This window comes from Phaeoacremonium minimum, assembly GCF_000392275.1.
Source record: "Phaeoacremonium minimum UCRPA7 unplaced genomic scaffold PA7_03_scaffold_40, whole genome shotgun sequence".
Classification (NCBI taxonomy): Eukaryota; Fungi; Ascomycota; class Sordariomycetes; order Togniniales; family Togniniaceae; genus Phaeoacremonium; species Phaeoacremonium minimum.
The window spans coordinates 191,488-214,339 of record NW_006920947.1 but is presented as its reverse complement, the minus strand read 5'-3'; the positions used below and the strand labels follow the sequence as shown (position 1 = coordinate 214,339).

The 22,852-nt window shown below is 52.1% G+C and overlaps 5 protein-coding genes across 5 annotated transcripts; 2 read left to right on the top strand and 3 right to left on the bottom strand.

Annotated features, from left to right (window-relative positions):
* Positions 1–2,851: 2,851 nt before the first annotated feature.
* On the bottom strand, positions 2,852–5,284 carry UCRPA7_765 (putative coatamer subunit protein; the record flags this gene model as incomplete). Its single annotated transcript, XM_007913358.1, has 1 exon — positions 2,852–5,284. The coding sequence occupies one exon, from the start codon at positions 5,282–5,284 to the stop codon at positions 2,852–2,854; it is 2,433 nt and encodes an 810-aa protein (XP_007911549.1).
* A 1,123-nt stretch (positions 5,285–6,407) lies between these two features.
* Positions 6,408–8,078, top strand: UCRPA7_764 (putative fad dependent oxidoreductase protein; the record flags this gene model as incomplete). The annotated part of the gene is made up of 2 exons (XM_007913357.1): positions 6,408–7,972; positions 8,030–8,078. 2 exons carry the CDS (start codon positions 6,408–6,410, stop codon positions 8,076–8,078), a joined length of 1,614 nt encoding a protein of 537 aa, XP_007911548.1.
* Positions 8,079–8,659: 581 nt separating this feature from the next.
* UCRPA7_763 (putative tata-box-binding protein) lies at positions 8,660–9,612 on the bottom strand (the record flags this gene model as incomplete). Its single annotated transcript, XM_007913356.1, has 4 exons — positions 8,660–8,676; positions 8,733–9,147; positions 9,203–9,290; positions 9,350–9,612. The coding sequence occupies 4 exons, from the start codon at positions 9,610–9,612 to the stop codon at positions 8,660–8,662; spliced, it is 783 nt and encodes a 260-aa protein (XP_007911547.1).
* Positions 9,613–13,444: 3,832 nt separating this feature from the next.
* Positions 13,445–15,263, bottom strand: UCRPA7_762 (putative electron transfer flavoprotein-ubiquinone oxidoreductase protein; the record flags this gene model as incomplete). The annotated part of the gene is made up of 3 exons (XM_007913355.1): positions 13,445–13,544; positions 13,602–15,117; positions 15,182–15,263. 3 exons carry the CDS (start codon positions 15,261–15,263, stop codon positions 13,445–13,447), a joined length of 1,698 nt encoding a protein of 565 aa, XP_007911546.1.
* A 3,239-nt stretch (positions 15,264–18,502) lies between these two features.
* UCRPA7_761 (hypothetical protein) lies at positions 18,503–19,872 on the top strand (the record flags this gene model as incomplete). Its single annotated transcript, XM_007913354.1, has 6 exons — positions 18,503–18,727; positions 18,831–19,046; positions 19,178–19,579; positions 19,636–19,662; positions 19,728–19,754; positions 19,816–19,872. The coding sequence occupies 6 exons, from the start codon at positions 18,503–18,505 to the stop codon at positions 19,870–19,872; spliced, it is 954 nt and encodes a 317-aa protein (XP_007911545.1).
* Between the last annotated feature and the right edge of the window lie 2,980 nt (positions 19,873–22,852).

Genomic DNA, 22,852 nt, shown 5'->3' with positions numbered 1-22,852 from the left:
GAGCGGCAGTCCGTTTGGTTGGACGGTTGGTATGATTCCGTTGCCTCCCATAGACGCGTTGACGGCATTGAAGCCAAGATATCCACCCATGACGTTCATTGATCGAGGATCAACTCTATGTAGCGTAGCCGGATCGAATGACTGCTTGCGGGTGGTCTGCTTCGAAGTGGAGGGAGGTTTTTGGATGCGGAAATTCCCCGGAGCGCCTCTCGTCGGTGAAACCGGGGCATCATTTGGGACTGGATCAGTTTGTGTAGGTGAAGGAGCTTCAGCTGCATTGTCTGTACCACACCCGCATTTCTGCTTTCTGGGCAGGGCAGCCGTTACACTACCACATCCACAAGCTCGATTCGGCGGGTGAGGGCATGTGCTCAAAGGTCTACCAGGCTTGCGTACTGGCACCATTAAGCGCTCGTTTGCATGAGTGCATTTGGTAGAACGATGTCCACGAATGCATGGCTCGCTAGACAGAGAACTCGAGTTAGTATGAGAAGGAGACAGAGGATTGGATAGTCTATGAGATAGTACAAGTCTTTTGGGGGACATGCAGGGCCATGATCCGTCGACATGGCCTCCACCGGGTAGGAACAGTTGGAAGCTTAGGAGTAAGGGTGGAGGCCGAACATGTAGGCGGTGGGTTGCTGGGAGAGAACTTACCAGGCCATCTTTTGACCGTTTATTAAAGGCATTTTGACGAAGTAAAGAGAGCAAGATGAGACACCATACGATTGTCCGTTGTTGTTGATGCGAGATAAGAGCCTCTCGGCTGATACTGCAGATCTGATACGCGGGGTGTAGATTGCACAGCGGCAGAAGCCCACCCTCGCTGCAGATCGGGGTATGATTCCGAGCCAACGGGTAAGAGCCAGGAGACTATCAAACCAAGCTTTGAGGAGTAAAAGGCCAGCCTAGGTAAGACCCTGCCCGCGGTCTAAGATTCGACGGAAATGATTGATTGAAAGCTTTGGTGTTCGATTCCGTCAGGCAAAGTCCTCAAGTTGAAAGCAAGTAAGCTTGATGCGGCCTGGGGGCTGGACGGGTAAGCGCCGCAGAACGTCCAACCGCCCAAAGTCAGACTGAGGATTTAATGAAATCCCCTGCTACACTATCTCCTGACAAGATAACATTGATGAGCAAAAGAAAGGTCGATGTAGTGGACAATGAGTGCAGAATGAGCACGAGGCTCCAGAAGGCAAATGCTGCAATGCCCAGGACGTGACCCGCGCGAGGCGATGGCAAGTCAGGCGTCGACAATCGAAGAGTGTTGGATGACCAATACAATAGACCACGGAGGAGGTTCAATCTGGACCGTCTTCAGGGTTAGGAAATGGGAAGTCTTGGCCTGTAACGATGGCAGCCACGTGCAAGTCCCTGGCGCAGTAACGATGGAGATGTCAACCTGTAGGCCAGTCAAGCCTGGAAAGACGATCCTGCTTGAGATCCGGGATGTACCTGGGCAGGCACGGTCCACAAAGGCAAGAGCAACAGAGAGGAGCGTAAATGGTGCAAGAGTGAGGAAACGGAGAGCAGACGAGACGATCAGGTCATGACTAGAGATTGGCGGGAGCCGCAAAGGGGATGCCGGGTCAGCGCGCGCGGTGGTCAGCGTTCTCTCAGCGGTCAGCGACCGTCTTGTCTTCCAGAATGTCTTGTGTGGTCTGGACTGATCCTGTTGGTGTCTTCCAAGGTTGATGTAACCGAGCCAGGCGCCCCCCGTTGAGTCCTTGCCGGAGACGGAGAAGATGGATGGGGGTCGACGGCGGCTTCGTCCCTGTACTCTGCTCTAAGACGGGACCGGCCTTAGTCTAGCTTGAGCTTGGGAGAAGGCTGCGGGCAGCGAGCCGATTGATTGTCAAGGCCTTTCCCGTGATTCAAGGACAGGCGATTGCAGTTTGCATTCTCCAACGCAGCATTTACTCGTACAAGCAGGGCCCTGGTCCTGGATATGGAACCTTGAACCGAGAAGCAAGCAGCGGCGGCGGGCGTGTTAGTGGATTGTGCAGGAGACGTGATCGAATAGAAGGCCGAAGTGGGCTGGTGGGGTGCGGTGTGGTCGGATGCTTTGAGCAAGTTTCCATTGGCTGGCCGCCCGGTCTCAGGGGGGGCGTGGATTCTGGAAGGTGCAAATCCTGACAAGCTTGGGAAGCCCCTCGCGCGGCTCGCCAGACTGGTCATCCTCGACCTTACCTAAGCCTAACGTTACCTTTTCATATTGGTATAGGGGGGTTGCGCACAGGCTCATCACGCACTCAACTGCGAAATGGCAGGGTCATACGTCAGGCTTTATTACGGAGAACACCATTCTCGTATATGCGCAGGCATCAGCACCAGTCCAAAGTCTAGGTCTTGTTGAAAGTATCTTGTCGCTGAGCCACGAGGCGATTTTCAACTATTGCAGATGTGCTCGGCGCCGTATTGGATGTCGCACAAAGTTCAATCGCGAGGACACACCAGTTTCGAGTGACACCTTTGGATTTGAGAGACTCTCCTACTCAAAAACGCCAACATAGAAGACGAATTGAAGACGAACTCACTAGGATTTGCTTTACTCGTGCAGTTTGGTCCTCTGTGACGACGGACGAGGTGTATTCTGGAGCGGCCTGTTAATTAAGGTAGGCCTGTGACGTGCATTGGACAGATCTCTTGGCAGATCTAATCTTATCTCTCCCCTCCCTCCACCTCACACTTATATGCGCCGCCGTGCAGGTGGTCGAACCCCTGGACAAGAGGTGCAACCTTTATGCTGTCCAACATCTCGGTCCCGATTTTGCTCGTGATCCATGGTATCTTTCTCGCTCGTGCTACATATAAAATACATGGCTCTAGGGAATATCCCGTCCAACAGCAGTCGCTAGTCTCCTCCCGAGTCTGAGTCCGCAAACATGTCCGCAGCACGTAGCCGCTTCCGAGACGGTGCGGTCGACGACGAGCCCACCTGCAACCCGCCCGCCGCTTTCACTACTATGGCTTTTGTATCTCCCTCTGTTCCGCCCATCTCAGTATCTTCTCCTACCGACAGACCCACAATATCAATTTCCAGCAGAGACTCCCCGTCAATATCAAACTGATCTAGAAGCTCATCGTCCTCGTCTTCATCGTCTAGGTACTCCTCGTAATCTTCATTGTCCTCCAGTTCCGGTGTACCAGACGCGTCAGCAGCAACCGGACGGAAGCCGGAATCTTTAATGGGCAATGCTGGTGCTGCATCGACAGTCTTCCATCTGCCGCCACCCTTTTTGGGCTCGTCTTCAGCCACTTCTTCCTTCTTCTGAGACGGCGGGTGCTCAAAGCTGTTGACGAAGGCTTCCTGCGTATCATTAGGGAAGACACACCAGCCCTCCCAGAGACTTAGTATCAGGCCGACACTGCGCTTCCACTTTTCAGCACGGAGGCGACCCCAGTTCATCTTCTCAGCCATCAAGCCCAAGTTCTCAAAGACCTTACGGTTTCGCAGAGCACTTTCGAACAGCTGCCGGTAACGCCATGCGTGCCGAATTCCACTGGTAGAGGAGGATGACAGAATATCGCTCACAACATAAAGGCCCAAGAGTGTGGCAGCACTATTATCAACAGCGTCACTCGTGGGTTTGTCTTCTGGCGCTGGTGACTCGTCCTCCTGGTCCTCTTTGTCTCCTTTGTAATCAGGGTTTGCCGAGGTGTAGGCAAGTGGACGCTCGATGTTTGAAACGATTGTGTCCACAATTTCATCAGCGCCGCGGCTGGCATGAGTGATGGCAAATGTAGTGATCCTCGCGATATCCCCCTTGCGGATCTTCGCAAGGGTAGTTGGTAGACGGGCCAATAAGTGCACGATTTTGGCCTTTTCGATTGGATTCAGGAACATCTCTTCAGGTTCCTTGGCGCCGGGGACAGGCTCTCCATGCTTATTGGGTTCATCATCGTACTCATCATCGTCCGATGAATTGTATTCTGAGTCGGAGACAAACTCATGGACGCCAGTTGCATACTCGTACGGTAGTGGTTGCTCCGGGACTTTCCAAGCATGGCTTCCTTCGAAGAGGGGAAGGTATTTGGCTTGGCTGCGCTTCGTTTGCAATCCGGTGATGATCTCCCATAATCGATAGCGATACCAAATGCCACCTTGGCTTCTTGCGTCCCAGATCCAAGCCCACTTCTCCTGGCGCTGAACATCTGGCCGAGACATCAGGAGAGCCTCAAACTCAGGACCATGCTCAAGTATTGATTCAATGACTTTGTGAATCATTCGTAACTGTTTGATATCTCTAGGAGGCTGAATAGGGACATGCAATAGGGTGCTCCGGTTCATCGGGCCTCCAGGACCTGGCCCATATGATGTTGGGGGAGCGAATCGTCCTGGTCCAAAGTTACCCGGGCCGCCGGGACCCCCAGGCCCACCAGGAGCTTGAGCCACAGGCTTCGCACCAAATGGCTGCGAGGTCGCTGTAGAGGAAGTAAGACTTGTAAGGTTGCTGGAAGAGATAGCAGCAGAAGACAGGTGTCTATGCAGTGACAGATAGAAACCAAAGCCGAGGTACCTATTTTGTAGTGCACTGACAGCAGCGTCAATCTCTGTAGCAGCAGTCTCCTTGGATAGTGTGACAATTGCTGCAATGGACTTGCGCTCGTTTCCGACTAGGACTGCAGGCGGAAGAACCTTTACGCCTTCAACCGTCAAATTCGAGGGGATCAAAGACTTGACGACGGCTGGCGATGTTCCAGGCGGTAGATTTGAGAGCCGCAAGGTTGGCTTGGCTATAGCTTTTTCCTCTGCCCTGCCGACTGCCGTTTGCTCGTCTTCGTCATCGCTTGCGTTGAACGCCTTAGACACGGAGAGAGAGCTCGAGTCGTGGTCATCGTATCCAAGTCGACCTCCCACATCTTCCCGATCCCTTCTTATTCCTGACTGGAACCCGTCGAATGTTCTCTTCTTGTTGAAACTTGATGGCGGCGGTCCCAAACTTCCCGGTCCACTCTTCAAACCCGAAGATCCTGAGGATATTCCGAAATGTCTCCTTCCAGACCCCCCGCCAGGCTGTCCACCGAAGGCACCAAGCCTCTGCGCAGGCTCATCATTGTATAATCTCTGCTGTGAGCGACCGCCGTATAAGCCACCATCTCCGTCATCTTCATCATGGTCGAAACTTTTCACGAAATCCTCGTAGACAGCCGCGGTCTCGGCGGCTTCTCTCTGGCGCTTTGCTTCGGCCTCGGCCTTCTGGCGCTCGTAGGCAGACTGCTTCGTCGGCTTCTGCAGCTTGGCCTCGACGTTTGGGAACTCGGCGATTTGTTTCGAGGACGACATGATAGGCAGGTTAGCTCATGACTGGCAAGGCTCGACTCGGATCCTCCCGGTTGCAAGACTGTAGATCAGATGCGTCTTGCGGTTGTGGTCACGAAGGAGTAGGTGTAGGGTTCTATTAGTATAGATCCTCGCGCATATCCCAATCTGATGCGTGTGTATTGGTGCTTAGGGTTACTGTTCTGGTGATGCGACACGTGGAGGATTTTAGGTGAGGTTCCGAGGTGAGGCTCGACACACTGCCATTTTAGGATGAGGCTGCGGCAAGCTTCTCTCTACGGCGCAAGGACCAACGCGGGGTGCCTTAGCATCATCTCAGAGCTACCTTTCTACTAGAGTCTAGAGCACATTCCCTCACCAGACTCTCCAATTACACAGAATCGTTGGGTGATCCAAATTATTATCAACGTTGAAGAGCCAGACTCAAGAAACAATTTATCGGATTCCCTCTTCTTCTCAAACATGTTGGAGCTATATTTGAAACCAATTCTTGTAGAGAGAGTCATTCGCACCAGCAACAGCAACACGTCTCTCAATGAAGTGCCATCAGGCTGCCAAGACTCTCCTGAGATTATAAGCTGTGATCTGAAAGCTGCATATCTCGCGATATTTCCATGTGCAATATACGCCCTTGCTCGCTGCCCCCTTAGTTGATGCAAGGCGTCAACCCACTCTGCCGTTAAGCTGCGCTGGCCATAGACGAGCAATTATCGGCGGCGGCGTGTGGTGGGTCAGTTCAGATTAAGAGTCCCCATATGAGCGCTTTGAGATCGCTTCTTGCGTGGTTAAATCGTTATCTAGACCTTTCTCCCCTTTTCCTTTGAGTCAAAGCTAAGCAGCCAGAGCCAGCGAGAATCGTGCCTGGGCCGCACCTTTCATTCCTTTCATTCCAGCAGCTGAGACACCTAATACAAACCCGCCTTGGAGCTTGAAGAGGTGCGAAGGCGCCAATTTCCATCCGGCCAACCAGCACCGAGAGTCGCTGGTGAAGTGTCTCTCAGTGCCTCCAAGAGTGCGCGTGAAGACACTGAAGAGGGTAGGCCCGAACAGCTAGCTGGTCGCGCGGTCACACCCGCCACAGATGACATACCGCGTCAGACTCCAACACTGCCGAGCATCCTACAAAATGTCCCAGCCAAATCAAAACTCAAACCCAAACTCAAACTTCTCCTCTTCCTCTTTCCCCTCTTCTACCAAACTTCCCTTCTCACCCCCTTCCACAATCCTCATCATCGGCTCTGGCGTCTTCGGCCTGAGCACAGCATATGCCCTTGCTCAACGCCCAGACTTCGTCAACTCCTCCATCACCGTCGTCGACCGCTCTGCAGAGCCGGCCGTCTTTCCCAGCAGGGACGCGTCCAGCATCGACACCAGTCGTATCATCCGCGCTGACTATGCGGACCCGGCCTACGCCCACCTCGCCGCGGAGGCACTGGTCCAGTGGCGGAAGCAGGGAGATGATGACCTAGGCGGCCAGGGGCGCTACAGCGAGACCGGCCTCGTCCTTGTCGCCGATGAGCCTCCCACCGCGGATGCCGTCGATGGCGGGACCGGACAGGCTGGTGACTTGCCTCCAGTGGATGCCCAGCCCGGCAAGAAAACGGGCATGTACTATGTCCGTGCCAGCTGGGAGAACGTCAAGGCCATAGCTCAAAGCGGGGATGCCGAGGTGGCTACCAGCATTCGTGAGTTGCCTAGCAGTGAAGCTATCCGTGATGCTGTGGGCACTGGCGGTAGTTCTGGCTCCTGGGGCTACCTGAACGCGTCCAGCGGCTGGGCAGACGCAGAAGCCAGCATGGCATGGCTGTATCAGCGCGTTGTGTCTACAGGTCGTGTCCATTTCATTAACGGGACCGTCACATCGCTTGTGCATGCCGGCGAAACCGTCACCGGCGCGGTACTATCCACATCCCAGACCATCTCCGCGGATCTGGTTGTTCTTGCTACAGGTGCCTGGACTGGCTCTTTAATTGACCTCTCGGGTCAAGCAACCGCCACCGGTCAGGTTCTTGCTTACATGGATCTGACCGACGAGGAACAAGCTCAGCTCGCCAAGATGCCTACCCTGCTGAATCTCAGCTCAGGTCTGTTCATTATCACTCCTTCACACAACGTCCTCAAGGTCGCCCGGCACGCCTATGGCTACCTCAACCCGACCACGACCGTGACATCCCCACTTCGGCCATCGCAAGGTGATTCTACCGGACACACAAACAATACCGTCTCGCTGCCCGTCACACACGTCGACCAGCCGGATCTGTCCATCCCGCCCGCAGCCGAAGAGCTCCTTCGCTCCGCCGTTCATGCCATGGTCCCATTGCCGTCGCTCAAGGGCCGTCCCTTCACCAAGACCCGCCTGTGCTGGTACACAGATACGCCCAGCGGCGATTTCATCGTGGACTACCATCCGCATTGGCGCGGTCTCTTCCTGGCGACTGGCGGCAGTGGGCATGGCTTCAAGTTCCTGCCCGTCATAGGCGAGAAGATTGTGGACTGTATCAAGGGCGAGTGCCCGTCGGAGTTCAAGACCAAGTGGTCTTGGAAGACATCTGGTACTTTCACAGGTTGGGATGCGGTGATTACAGAGGATGGCAGCCGTGGCGGCAAACCTGGGTTGATACTGCAGGAAGAGATGGGAAGACTACGTCGAAAGACATTGTGTCACAAGACAGAAGAAGAGGCTCAAGGTTTGTGCATCATGACTTGCATTTCATTTACTAGAAGCTGAGGCTAACGTAATGATCGAAGGATCAAGACAGGAAAGTTGAGAGGCTTCCCTGATGATAAGTCAACCTAATTGAGGCTATAGATGACTGAAATGCTGCCATCATGCTCTATGCCAAACGGCAGGAAGAGCGTCTGTTGTCTGTAACAACACGAGCGATTACCCCACTGTGAAGGCCAGTCCAACGAACCAAACCACGAAGCTACGAGGTCAGGCCGAAATAGGTACTGTCACAGTCTCACTGCCTCAAATGCTCTACCGCTGCAAAAAGCATCCGCCTCCGCGCGACCATATCTCAGGCCCGCAAGAATTAAGACGGCAATCTCGACCTGCGCACCTGCCGTCGTGCACATGCCATCGAGGAATGCGATGTGCAATCTATGTTCTTCCAGATGGTGGGGATGTGTAAATGTTGGGGTCCTTTTGTCCGCTTAAAACCACGTGTAATCCGGTCCAATGTAATCCTCCCCTCGTGAACGCCGGTGCAATGCATGAAAATCAAGAATGGTACAGTTAGAAAGATGAACCTCGACGGACTCGTAAACACGAGTTGGGTATCCGTCGAAGGCACTGGTACGAGGGGTCGTGATGTCGTGAAATATCTAGTCGTACAAGCAGAGCTGGAGATGTGATTTGCAATGAATGCCAGGCTTTTAGACCTTGCGGAAATCTAGGCTCGATTAGCACAAAGAAGACAAACAGCAATGTAAGAATTCAAGAACTGACCTTGCAAGACGGGATAGATCATCTCGAATGCCTGGTAGATTTCCTCGCGGACCTTGGCACCAGTCAAGACGATCTTGCCGCTGACGAAGATCAGAAGCACAATCTTGGGCTTGATCATGCGGTAGATGAGACCGGGGAACAACTCAGGCTCGTAGGAGCTGAAGTTGTGATGGCGGGAAGCCAAACCCTCGAGACGAATCGGGAACTTGATGTCACAAGAACCGACGATATTCTGGATCTTGAAGTCTGTGAACTTGGCGTTGAAGCCGAGCTTTTGGATGATTCGAGCGTACTTGCGCGAAGCAAGCTTCGAGTCGTCCTCAGACTTTGCACCAGTCACAACCATCTTGCCAGAGGCGAAGATCAAGGCTGTAGTCTTTGGCTCACGGATACGCATGATGACGGCCGCGAAACGCTAGCAATGTCAATACCATGTGAGGGTAAAGTGAGATGCAGGGAAGTCAGCATACCTTCGGGTTGTATTCAGCGTTTCTCGCATGCAGGGCAATCGTCTTGAGGTCCAGACGGCAATCGAGATTGACAGTGGCGACGATGTTCCTTGATGGCGGGATAAGCCTCAAAAGTCATCACATTCTCAGAGACGAGGTTATACATACTGCAAGGTGGGCGTCAAACCACTTCCTCCCTGAGTAGTAGCAGCAGGGGTCGCAGCAGGAGTCGCGGGTGTCACCCCGGTGCCATTAGGCGCCTGAGGACCTGCGGGACCGCCGTTCACTCCAGACCGCCCCATGTTCATCTTGTCCAACGAGTCCGAGGGAGGAGTGAGCTCGCCATGGCCGCCAGGGAACGAAAGGGATCCGGGTGCAGTGAACGCCTTGGCCTGCGCCGCGGTCGAGGGATGGGTCTGAATTTGATCCATCTTGGCAGTGATATTGACGTAAGATGACCGAGAGTATGAAGATACTCGAGCAGATCTGTGAGCGCAACTCTTGTTAGAAAGCTCCTCGAATATAGCCAGATTCTGGTTGATGACGCTGCTTGCGCTCTGCTTTCGTGATAAAGGGAAGGAAAATATGAAGGCGAGGGAAGTTGTTGTAGGAGGAAGAGTGTGGAGGTGGGGCAAAACTACGATTTATTTTCTGGGTGGCGGGCGAGGAGGCGGGAGGACCGTACCAAATGTGGGAGATGAACAAGTGAATGTCTCCCCTACAGCGACTGCTCACGACACAAACGGATGGTTCTGGTTTGGATGTTTCGATCGCAAACCAACCGCGCAAGGAGGATCGGTAAACCGGAGTCGGCGTATTTGGTTCTCGACAGTGACTGCGTAGGATCGCGGGTTTTCGTCGTCGGACTCGCGCGCGCTCGGAATCAGAGGCAGCACTTGTCAGAGGTGTGAAGCTCTCGAAAGATGAATCGACGGCGACGAAGATGCGTCTTGTTGCAGACCGGTGAGTGACGTAATACTCGACTCGGACCTCTCCCAAATTCAATAGCAACGTAAAATGAGGGTCTCTTTTGTTTAGTTTTCTATTGACGAGTTGTCTTTACACAGCACTGTGACCTGTGCAATGTCCTGGCTTATTGTGTGTCTCTAGAGACTAAAAAACAGCCGAGCAGCGACAAAGGATATTCAAGTCGGGCGGATGCGACGACCTGATCTGCAGATCCTTTGACGGTAGACGCGATGTCTTTCGCCAACAAGAGGAAATAAGTGGGAGTGACGTGCGCACACCAAACGCACAGAGACAAGAGAGAAATATCGATCGACGACGATGCTGCCGTGTGATGATGTGGATGGGTGAGGATGGTGACGATGTGGTTTCGGTGAGGGGTGGAGGTGTGTGTGTGTGTGTGGTGTGGGTAATAGAAAAAGTAGGCCAAACGTAGTGAGGTAGCAAATACGTAGGGCCGGTCGGGACTTCCGCGCGAGAATTTTCGAAACAGGCGGGTTGAGGGGAGGGCGGTCTTCTTATAATTTTCCCCCTCAACGCTTGCGGCACAACCTCAGGCAAGAAAACTGACTTTTGGCGGGCGGCCACCCTCGCTCTTTGGATTTTTCGGCTGCCACTAGCGTCGGCACTAAAAAAGGATGCACCCAATCACAGCACGCAGCTTCCCTGCTTTTATCGCACTTTCCATTTTTCCACAACCCTTTTTGCCTTTTCGGGGCCAATCTGAAGAAAGCGTGGATCCCGCTCGACATGCAATCTGCCTCGATGTACCGGTACTTCCTCCGCCGCCTCCTGCCAGACTATGCAGCACCGCAGCACCGCAGTAGTTATCCCCCTTGCCCTGCCCTGCCCTTTCCTTTCTCTTCAGGCCTTGACTGACACTGGCACAGAGAATGGAAAGCAGCCACCCAGTCAAACCGTTGCAATGCAGCCAGACGTCCCAGCCAATCCGCTTTTGTCGTAATCTCACCCGCTACGCTGCTTGCCACCCACCACGCTGAAACACTTGGTTGCTCCTGCCCCTATTTGATGCTTTCCTCACCATCCTCCTCCTTCAAACCTTGGACTGCCTCGACTGCCTCTTCGCACAAGATGCAACACGATTGACTCGACAGCGCAATGCATCATCGCGAATGAGTCTTCTCAGAGGCACGCGGCTTCCCGAGCTGTCACTCCGCTCGGCCAAGTATCACCGAGCAGCCGCCTGTGCGACAAAACGGAGCAGCGCGACAAACGAACGCAAGAGTCCAGTGTTTGAACAACGGCACAGACTGGACTGTGAGTGTCCAGCATCGTGCAGTGCCGTCGGGCGAGGCTCCCTCCCGTTCCAGGCTGCAGCCTGAACTCTCCCCTGCACCCACGGTTGATGGAGCAACCAGCCATGGGCGTCGTGGAGTGACTCCGAACCACGCGAGCCACGGAATAACACTGCTGCGCCAATGCACCATTGGCTTTCTATGAAAGACAAGGTCTCACTCCTTTGCTACCCTTATCTCGCCGTCGGCTTCCATTTTATTTTCGCTCACGGGCATTCAAGCAGAGAGGTCCTGCTCCTAGGGCATTCCGACAATGTCGACGCTGTTTGCGGACGGATACGAGCGATTGTCCCAAAACGCTCCTACTCGGCCAAATCTCCACTATTGCGTGCGCGAGCATCCCCTCCACACCCAGCGATTCATGCGACGCGGTATCCTGGCAGGCTTGGAACGCCCAGCGGAGATAAGCTCCCTGATCAGCCCAGGCTTTCGCCCCGATTTGCTGGAGTGACGTGACTGCCTCAGGCCACACCTAGCGGCAATCCTAATTTCATTACGGCGCCCATCGTGTTCTCGCCTCCTCCTAATTTCTCTCTTTTCTTCCTTCTCGGTCCTCCCCAGTTTGACGGACTCCTCATTTGCATCCAGCCTCTCTGCCTGTCTGCGACTCAGTCTTGCTGGTTGTTTGTCGACTCACGTCTATCTGTGTTGTGACACCGAGCGACGCGCGTCATTTCTACTGCTCCCAGACTATGTCTCTTTCACATAAAAGGGCATAGCGAAACATCGTGCTCACAAGCGTCGTCAAGCGTCTCATCGAGGGGGTTAGAATTTTCGCATCATGCCTTTGCTGACCAGACAGGCCGGACCAGCCCGCCGCTCACTCAGGCTTTCATGTGAGATGGTCGGAGGTCCACACAACCGACTTTCGTCTCTGAAGGGGGCCAGGTTTGGTGGGCAGGGGGTTCCATGGGGTGGTGGGACCTCCTGAAGTACTGGTACCAGCAGTCTGTGCCTGAGTTTTGCGGCCTCGCAAAGCAAGCATCCCTGTCCGCGCTCGCCCTTGGCCACCCCAGCCTCATCTCCCTTGCGTTATGACTCATTCAGCATTGTCAAGCACAATCCGGCAACACAACATAACTGCTTATGCTCATGCCCATTCCAGCCAGCGCTTTGCTTGCTTTTGAACACGTTGCCTTTTTACAGTGCATGTCGTCAGCAGGCCTCCTTCTGCCGACAAATCTGCTGCTATGCAGCGATGTTTGGGAGTGAAAAGAGTCGCAAAAGAGCCCATCGTAGAAACTTGCGCAAGACAGTGTAAATTGCGACACACCCGTAAAAAGGTGTGACACAATCAAATGAGTGTCTGGGCTGACCCTTATCAATGCAGCTGGCAGCCGCAGAAGCTGGCTTTCCATGGATAAGCCCATGCACAATCTGACCAACCTCATCTACGCCCCGCCAATCACACAGTACGTCACACCTGCTCTAATGTATGTCAAGCCGCACAGTCGCGTCCGGGTGCTTAACGCGATCAAAGCGACAAAGCAGGCTCCATGCAGATATCTAAGGTAGTGATATAATTATTTCTCGGACCAATGATATCGTAGAACGCCTCTGGACAGGCTTCCATCGCGTCCATTTCGCGCCACAGCTAGGCTTCCGAATGAGTTCCAGTTGAGCCTCATTCAACCTTGGCGGCGATGAATCAAAATCATGGACGGTCTTGACCTTCTAGAAGACCTAGGGAACGGGCGGTTTGCTTGAGTCTGTTCTCGATTTTCCTAATATGGGCTAGCAGGCGCTTAGGCACTACCATCTTCTACAGTGGAAGAGCGATGATTATGACCTCCAGTTCCTTCAAGGATTGAGATCACTGGTTGAACTAATCAAATCATATTTTCTCCTGTCGCCTACCTGATGCTCCTGCGACGCAAACCATATATACAATGCTCGCCTCAACCTGAGGCCTATATTTTTTGGTATCCTCGATTTAGAGCTCAACTCCTCAACCTTACGCCTCACAAAGGTGCGCGAACTTCTACGTCATATAGTACTTGGGCCCTTCTCCGCCCTGCGGGACTTGCCAGTTGATGTCTTGATTCGGGGCCTTGATATCGCAGGTCTTGCAATGGATGCAGCTGGCAAGATTGTCAGCATGGCTATTAATTCGCGCGTTGACTGGAAATCAAACTTACTTCTGAGCGTTGATTTGGAATCGGACGCCGTGAGGCTTTGTGGAGTCCTCAACGTACTCGTAAACCCCTGCCGGGCAGAACCTGTTCTCCACACCCTTGAAGGTTGGCCAGGTCTCCTCTGTATGCTTGTCCCAATCCTTCACCTGCAGGTGCACCGGCTGGTCCTCTTCGTGGTTTGTTCCCGTGCGAGACACGCTGGTCAAGATGTCGAAGGTGAGCTTGCCGTCGGGCTTTTCGTACTCGATCTTCTTGCACTGATCTGCCGGTTTCGTCCTGGCGTAATCCGCCTTGTGCTTGAACGTCCAGGGTACTCGTCCCTTGAGAACATATGCCTCCAGACCTGAATACATGATGCCGCCGTACAGGCCGAGGGAGGTATGGAATGACGGTCGCATATTCCGCACCTCCTTGAGCTCCTTCCAAATTGGGGACTTGCGCAGACTGTCCTCGTAATCATACAAGAACACCGAGCCTTCATCAGTATCTGACAGAGCCTTCCAAGCAGCCTCCGCGGCCAACATGCCGGACTTCATCGCGTTATGCGTGCCCTTGACCTTAGGCACATTGACAAAACCGGCGGAGTCACCGATAAGCGCGCCACCAGGGAAGGCAACCTTGGGAATAGACTGGAAGCCACCCTCAATGAGAGCACGGGCACCGTAAGAGATGCACTTGCCTCCTTCCAGAACACTCTTATATACCGGGTGTTGCTTCATCTTCTGGAACTCGCCATAAGGGGACATCCACGGGTTGGGATAGTCCAGAGCGACGACCAGTCCAATGCTGACGAGATTGTCCCCAAAATGGTACATCCATCCACCGCCGTAGGTGTCATAAGGCAGTGGGTAACCCATTGAGTGTGTGATTTGTCCTTTCTTGAACTTTTCGGGCTGTACCTCCCAGACTTCCTTGACACCCAGGCCGTACGTCTGTGGTTGACTATCTCGTCGTAGGTCGAACTTTTTGATGACCTGTTTAGTCAAGCTACCGTGACAGCCCTCCGCGAACAATGTCACGCGCGCGTGGAACTCCATACCACGCTCGAAGGTTTCCTTTGGTTTGCCGCTCCGGCCAATACCAAGATCGTTGGTAGCAACGCCCAGGACCGAACCATCTGGCTTGTATAACACCTCGCTTGCCGCAAATCCGGGATAGACTTCCACGCCTACTTCCTCAGCACGTGCGCCAAGCCAGTTGGTGAACTGGTTAAGCGACACGATGTAGTTGCCATGGTTGTGCATCTGCGGCGGCGCGGGTATCGGGATCGCCATGCTCTTCGTCAAGAACTTCATGCTGTCGTTCCCAGCTGGGGTCGCATATTCGAACCGTTCCGGATTGGACTCATCCAACCAATTGGGGATGAGCTCTTCGATTGCGTTTGGTTGTATTACCGCACCCGAGAGTATATGTGCACCGAGTTCGCCGGCTTTTTCGAGAAGAAGCACCCTGAAATCTTCATTGCCGGCCTCGTTCGCCAATTGCTTGAGGCGAATGGCAGCGCTGAGACCAGCAGGACCTGTATTTAGTTAATGATTAGTAACAGTGATCAGGCAGAGTCCTGAGAGTCCATGATGTCGTACCTCCACCGACAATGCAAACGTCTACTTGATCGCTTTCTCGCTCAATTGATTGCGGGTCGAAGGAATCATCGGGAGTGGCCATCATCCTCGGCCGGGATACCGAGAAACACCTCACTTTTTGGATACCAATTGAACTGCATCGTTGCCATACTGGTGTCCTCCGTGGAATACAAGCTGCTATAGCGGCGCGGCGGAAGGTCTGTCGTCGTGCTATTGACCTTGCGGTGCGACAGAGGCGACCTGTTACCCGAGCCGGCGCAGACATCTTGGAATGAAAGCCGAGGGCACGGTCAAGGCAACATTGGCGAGCAATTGAGCTCGCAGAACTGGATTGGGCAGCGCCGATAGAGCAAGACTCTTCACCTTTGGATTGAAGAGATCCGGTATCACCAGAAACAGTGCGATTTCCAGGCGCGTTGGAGTTGTAGAGGAGTGGGAGTCATAAAAACAGATGACGTTTCCGTGATCTTTTTGCTGTGCTCAGGTGCCCGGTAGTCTTAGCTTGCCCTGTGCTTTCCGAACTCGGGAATGGAAATCGGAGACATCTCACTGGCTGAGGGAAACTGATAACCGAAGGAAGCCGCGGGGCTTTTCGAAGCTGCCAGGCTCTTTCCTAAGCATGTTCTCGGTTTCCCCCGCAAAGGACCCCACTGTAGCACCACTCTTGAAGGTCGATAGGCACCACAATCAGAGGCTTTTCAGCGGAGCTTTCCAGATGCTGGTCAAAGCTGTCAAAGCCGCTCTCAAGATTCACTTGTAGACGGATGTTCCTACGCTGGTAATAAACGCTCATCACCCTAGCAAAGGATTAGGTCCGTACTGGCAGGAAGGAAATCTTCGAGGCCATACCTGCAGATGGAAGTCGCGATATATCCAGTATAGTTTCAACGTGAAGTGCTTGTCCCTCAAAGGTACCGAAATGAGGTTCGGGCTCGCGAAGGGGAAATAATCATGAAAAACCGCCCAGTTTTAATATTGAAAGACTTCTGGGCTGCGTACTTACAATCCCCGGGATCGGCCGATCGCAGTATAAGATGAACATAAGTCTATCAGGTCAAGTGCTGTCGAGCTCTCTTGCCATTGATAGATGTCTAATGCAAATAATGTACCAATTAACATTGGGCTTGCGAGACAGTAAAAACGCTGCGAAGTTGGCATCAGTTCCATTGTCTATCTAGTCGATACCTAGGTGCGTAAAACAAGAAGTCATAAGCATTGTCAGCAATGTAGGCATTGATGGTGCATTCTGCTCAGAATCTTTAGTCCAAAAATGTTCCACGCATATAAGGGAAGGGGCTCTGGCTATGGAGGGGTCGGCGAGGCATCATGGACACGCTGTGATGTAATCGTGATTGGATTGAGTATATGAGGTGACTACTATCTGATCTCCTTTTTCCTAAGCAAACGCCCGTCACAAATATTGAGCCGATATTGAAATGCTCACTAGAACCTAAAGCATCGGATTATCTACCTGACCGGACGAATGCTGACGGTTGAGCAGGTGAGGTTCTGCGAGGCTTTCGTCCAAGCTTTCTTAGTCCGACAACATCTGTATCAGGTCAACTCCACAATTCTCGGTGCTCTTCTGCCCGTGAAGATCTCAATCTTGACTGGCGCATACTGATGCTCTTGAGAGCGCTCTACGAATCGAAATATTGCCCAACATGCTCTTAACACTTCTCGCGAGTTGGGAGGCCAAAGATCCGTTGTGGTCTCGCCATGTTCTGGCGCAATGGCGCTTTTCGAGACTGGCCGGCCAGTTGAGTTTCATCTTTCCAAGTCGCATCACTAAACCAATCAAGGAGCCCTCAGCAAACCGAGAGAAAAAGAAGCGTCAAAACAAAACATACATGCTGCATCGGGCCTTTCCTCTTTTAGACTACAGGCCGTTTCTTCAGACACGGGATTTTGTCTTCCAGGTTTGAAACAAAAAAGTGTGCTCTCTCTTACAAGGACCTCCCTAGCGAGAATGAGGGGGAATCGTGGCATTGGATCCCACGACAGGGGTCAGGTAGAAGCTTGATCAGAAAGCAACAAATGGGCTCGAGCAAATGAGCTTGGTCCGCGCCTTTGAATCTGGGCTCTTGTCAACCTGGTCAAACACCATAACTCTAAACCTTGAAAACTGGACTTGGAAACTTGGCGATATGCCATCCCACTGGAAACCGTCTCAAGATGACAACTTCATCTCTACTTGTGAGCTCGTTTGACTACCAATAGGCATGCACAGAACATGAGAATTTGCGCAGATTGCTGTCTTTCCTTTGCGCTCAAATGAAGCGCTCAATTCCAGGTTCTCGGTCTTGCAAATGCGCATAGAAAACGTCTCGTGTCAACAGAGAGGTTTCTTTTACATTTGCCTTGCTTTTTAGAAGTCTGATTCATCCCTTGACTCCTTCCTACCCCAGTTTTCTGGAACATCACATCAATGTTGCCAACGCACGTGCACCCGGTACTTGGTGTTCTATCTTTATCCCAAGTCTTGGCTGGAGGAAGTGTGTCTGATCCGCAGTTTTGGAAATCCCGGCTCCTACAGGCACAAAAGCCGGGCTGCAGCTCTAGACCCAGGATCTCTACCAAGCAACACTTGTCTGATCGCCATATTGCACGATTTGCTTTCACTATGTTTGGTTTCTCCCAACCACCCAAACGCCGCGGGTCGCTTAACAACGCATCAATACACTGACTATGCTCGCCAGGTCTCTTGTACCTGCCCCGCGACCCCTGTTTGTCTTCTGCAAGGGCAAGTGATGAGCTGGTTCCTGAGCCATCTCCCGTCTTTGATCGCTATGATCACCGTTGATACAACCAGAGTTCTGGCAGAGGGTGGTACATGCCCAGTTACATGTTCCTTCTCTTCTCAACTGTTAGTGCTTGCCAAGAGCGCCACTTGCCTGTCAACTTGTTTGACAATTCGTGACCAACAAGGTTGACCATGGTGTACTATTTGCTCAGCCTCGTTGTCATCCTGTCACTGTTGGGATGGACAAACATGGATGGGCCTTCCCAGAACCATCCCCCACATCGGGAGTCCGAGGCATGAGGTATATAAGATGGTCTCTCCATTCCTGTTCGAGAATGATCCCAGGTCTTGGTAACCTTCTTTCAAAGCTTATTCTTGGTTTGGTGTCTTCGTTCCTGGGGAACCTATTCTTCCTTTCGTTGTTGATATTGGGTTGATCCTAATCGAAGAGGTCAGTTCACTCACATTGTGTCTAAGCATTGGTACTAACATCTCTTAGCTGTGCTCTGAGACTTTCCTTTCGAACACATTCTCTTTGAACGGTACATAACACCAGCCTTCATATACTCACCGCCAACATGAAGAATTTGGGAAGCATTCTCCTTCTTCTTGCAACTTCCGCAACATATGTTGCTTCCATTCCTTATGGAGATCATCAGTACGGCGTGAGAGCTTATGATGATGCCGAACCCGCTCCACTCCTAGCTCGCGAGCCCAAGAAAAAGAATAAGCAGGCAGACCAGGCGGCTGTAGCAAATGCTACGGTAGTCGCCAACGGCACGGTAGCAGATACCGGAAAAGGGGTACGTACCTTGCACTTCGATAGAGACACTTAACTGTCTACCTACCCTATCTCACACGCTCATCTACATCTCAACGGCTCTTGTTGATATTTGGGATCTCCAGGCGACGAAAAAGGGAAAGAAAGCCAAGCAAGCAGCTCAAGATGCGGCTGCTGCCAATGCTACCGCCGTCGCTAACGGCACAGTGGCCGACACAGGCAAAAAGGGCAAAAAGGCCGCTGCAAAGGCGGCAAAGCAGGCCGCTCAGGACGCTGCACAGCAAGCTCAGGATGCTCAAGCGGCGACATCTGGCAGTCAACTAGAGCAACTTCTTCAAGGCGTAAGTTACATCTTGTGATGCACCCTGTCCAACCTCCTATACAACTAAACGCCCAGCACTGTCCTTCATCCCCAACGAGCTCTTTTGGTCTCCATATCCGGCATAGAAGGGAAGAACTGACTCTTTAACAGCTCCAGGGCCAACTCGGAGCTGATGCTGCTGCCAATGCAAACGGTGGTGTCGATATTGGATCCCTTCTCAGTCTTCTAGGAGCTCGTGATGAGACAAAGGTAGAGAAGCGTCAGGGTAAGGGCAAGGGTGGCGGTGGTAAAGGCAAAGGAAATGCTGGCGGAGCTGCCGGAGGCAAAGGGAAGGGTAATGCTGCAGCCGCCGCTGGTGCCGGTGCCAACGCCGCCGCCGCCGCAGGAGGGAAAGGGAAGGGGAAGAACGCCGGTGCGGCCAATGCGGCGGCCGCCAACGCCAACGCAAATGCCAACGCGGCAAATGCTAATGCTGCTACGGCTGCTACTGGGAAGGGCAAGAAGGGCAAGAAGGCTAAGGCCGCCGCCGCTGCCGCTGCCGCCAGTGCTTCGGTACGTTAATCCTTAGAGAGCCGGCTTGGATTCTCAACTGACGTCGTGTTTGCCAGGCTGCCGCCGCCGCGTCAAGTGCTTCTGTAAGCATTATGGGTTCCTAACAGCTCAAGAGCCTCAGAACGTTCGGCTAACTTAATGTGAACAGGTCGCCGCTGCTGCATCAAGTGCCTCGGTAAGTGATTGCGTATCCAAAAGGTCGTTCGGAAGACTTGGTTAAGCTAACATGGTTCAAGGCTGCTGCACTGGCGACTTCTACCGCCGTGGCCAACGGCACCGCAGTTGTTGTCTGATAGACAATAGACAACCATTGGGGATCTTCAAGAGGATCCGGAACGAGCCAGCTGCCAGAACGGACGATCTGCCATGCCGAGCCCTGACGCTCGCTATCTTCTTTACATGTATTTATCAAGCATTTTATTACTGGCGCCGACGACCTAAGGCTGGTAGATAGGAACCTTGAGGCTGCGGGCAGGGAATGTTCCTGAATCCTCTGGCGTCGAGCGTACCGGGACAGGTGTATATGTAGGAAATACACATCACTGTCGTTCTCGCAGGCAGGAACTTGTCAATAGCAGACCACTGAGTTCTCAGGGACCGTCTGCTCCAAAAGTATTGCGCCCAGTCGAGTGTTAGGGAGGTTGACTTTAGCCAATCTCTTCAATATACCCTTTACCGCATAGTATTCATCAATTACATATCGAAGACGTTGATGACTCTTCGCGTAATCCTGATTCTTTTAGTGATCTTTTATAAACTACGCAGAGTCTCACTCAGCTCCTCGTCATATCTCCACATCAGGATGTTACAGTCCGATTCCTTGCTACATATTCCACGTAGTTCTTTTCTACATCCTTCACTCATAATGGTCTCAAGAGCTTTAGTCTTTATAGAAACCGGAACATAACAGCTAGGTTCGACTACATCCTCCACAAGACCTTCAATACGCTTTTCAATCGACCGAGTATCTCTATGAGGTCCCGAAACTCCTTTGTATTGTAATAAGGTAAAATCTTAACAGCCTACAATAACTATATCTTAAGTTAGGCCTGATCATTTTATTCAGGCTATTTGGCGATTACTACCCCTGTTTCTGTTTGATACGCCTTAAGTAGTAAACACCTTTTCTTCCAGTCAAGAAATCAACGACCCATGAATACCTAAATCGACCACTGTGAAATCGACTGGTACGTTCAACCTTGCCGCCTAGCCAGGAAACCCACCTCATGAAGTCTACCCGTCAGACTTCGTAGACATTGATAGCAAGCTCAGATCCGATGCTATGTTTATCGTAATAGTCAAGAACACATAAACCCTCTTCTTCGCCAGGATGGTCTTCAGCGCTGTCGTATGGAGTCTATATGATGGTCGTACACATATTGTAAGGCCCATTCGTATAATTCTCCATGCTGGCGATGATTGGTGAGAAGCCAGTTGAGATGAATATCCGCTTGTTCCTAACGTTTAGACCTGAATTCCCGCAAGTCGGAGCGTAGACCACGTCTCAGATTGAACGTGGTGCCGCATTAAGGCTCAAGGGCCTCGGGACCAGCCAATATGCGTGACTTCCGTAAGTGAATGTGATATACTAGAAATTGAAGGTTTTTTGTGCTGAACGAGGGAAGCTGGCGATATGCGCTATCGACCTTGGGAATATCGTGCTTTATAGTGTCATGAGGTTTATATCGATCGATCGTATATCATCCCAGTGACCTCATAATGAACAGCCATTTCTGTGGGATCTCCCAGTGTCCTTATCATAGCTTAATCAATGATAAAATTCCCCCCTGCATTGTGCAAGAGCGGTTAAGACTAGCAGGGTCCAGCCCCGGATGTAAGTGCCAACACCGGAACGGCTGGTTGAACAAAGGCAAGCGGTTCAATTAGGAAATCCGGAGTATCAGGTAGAGGCGCCAACATCATCTCAAAGTAGACAGCACTGAACTCCCTACCACCGTCCATGGCTACCTGATGACTCCAGTAGCCTTCACGCGGCGGAAGCTCTTATCTGAACTATTGAAGATACTATAGTCGACGGCTAGATTAACTGGCTAGAGGGAGTATAGAGCAGTATGGAGAGGTCATATAAGTGACTCGTTGCGTCCGAAACCAACAGAATCTTCAGTTCCCGGTTTAGGTACCTGCCGAGGAAAACGGATGCCGGTTAAAAGGAGTGACGGGTGTTCAGGGGTAGAGTCGAAGGAGAACCACTTCAAGTTGGGAGTGAGATATGAAGACTTCGAGCTGTGTAGCGTAGCAGAGATGGCAGAAGATGCCGAGATTCTTCTCTTCAGAGCGCAGAGGATTCCGCTCGTATGATAGAGCCAGTTGACGTATTTCCGTTTGCGCTTGCTCTTGGGAACTGATGAATAGGTCCCTGCTACTGCTAAAAGGCTGAACTAGGAAAATATAACGAATGAAAAAGGGCACCGTCCGGCGGCGAACGAAAGGTAGTTTGAGCAAGTGTAAGGTTCGAATGAAAGCGAATGTGAGCATAGCTTGTTTCCTTGGAAAGGGGGATTCTGGACGTTGGTCTGCCGAGGGTCTCCGTGGGTCACGCGAATTGTACGCTGGGTACTCGCCCTTACCACGGCAAGATTAGGTACACATATACCCGAACAACAAATTAACATGTGCTGTAACCGTCACGAATCCACTAGGAAATCATTGATCTGTGATTCAACGAGCTTGCTTGCTTGTATTGGAGGAGGAAGACGCTGCGAAGCTGTGGAGTCTCATCGATAGCAAATATAAACCCATGGACATGCTCATGATATGTCAACAGGAGGCATGATAATTGTTCAAAGATCTGCTGCTGTAACTTCTCATAGATGACCAATGACTTTGATAGTATATAGCACGCAGATGCTCTGTGGAAAGATGAATTTGACAGACATCATAGCTCAGCTTGATTGCGAATGACTTGTATGAAGGAGGATAGAGTGATATATCACACAAGATCGGAGAGTCTCGAAACAACGTTGATCTTTCGCTCAAGCAGCCGACTTATTGATACTCACCGACGCTTCTATCTGATCTTGATGGGGTAGTGATTCCAAAAGCGTGAGGCTGATGTAAGGTTTTCCGGAGGCCGCCCATGGAAAGTTAGTCCATGCCGGGACACGGGGTTTTTACAGCTCTTTGGTAAGTCTAGGCCCTCGTCCAGAGTCCGGGTCTGACTGAGTTTAGTAGAAAATGGTACTCATCGCACTTCCGTACCGCCGAAATGGCAATGTCGATCACTTGCTTTCCACCACGGATTGTCGCAGGCAG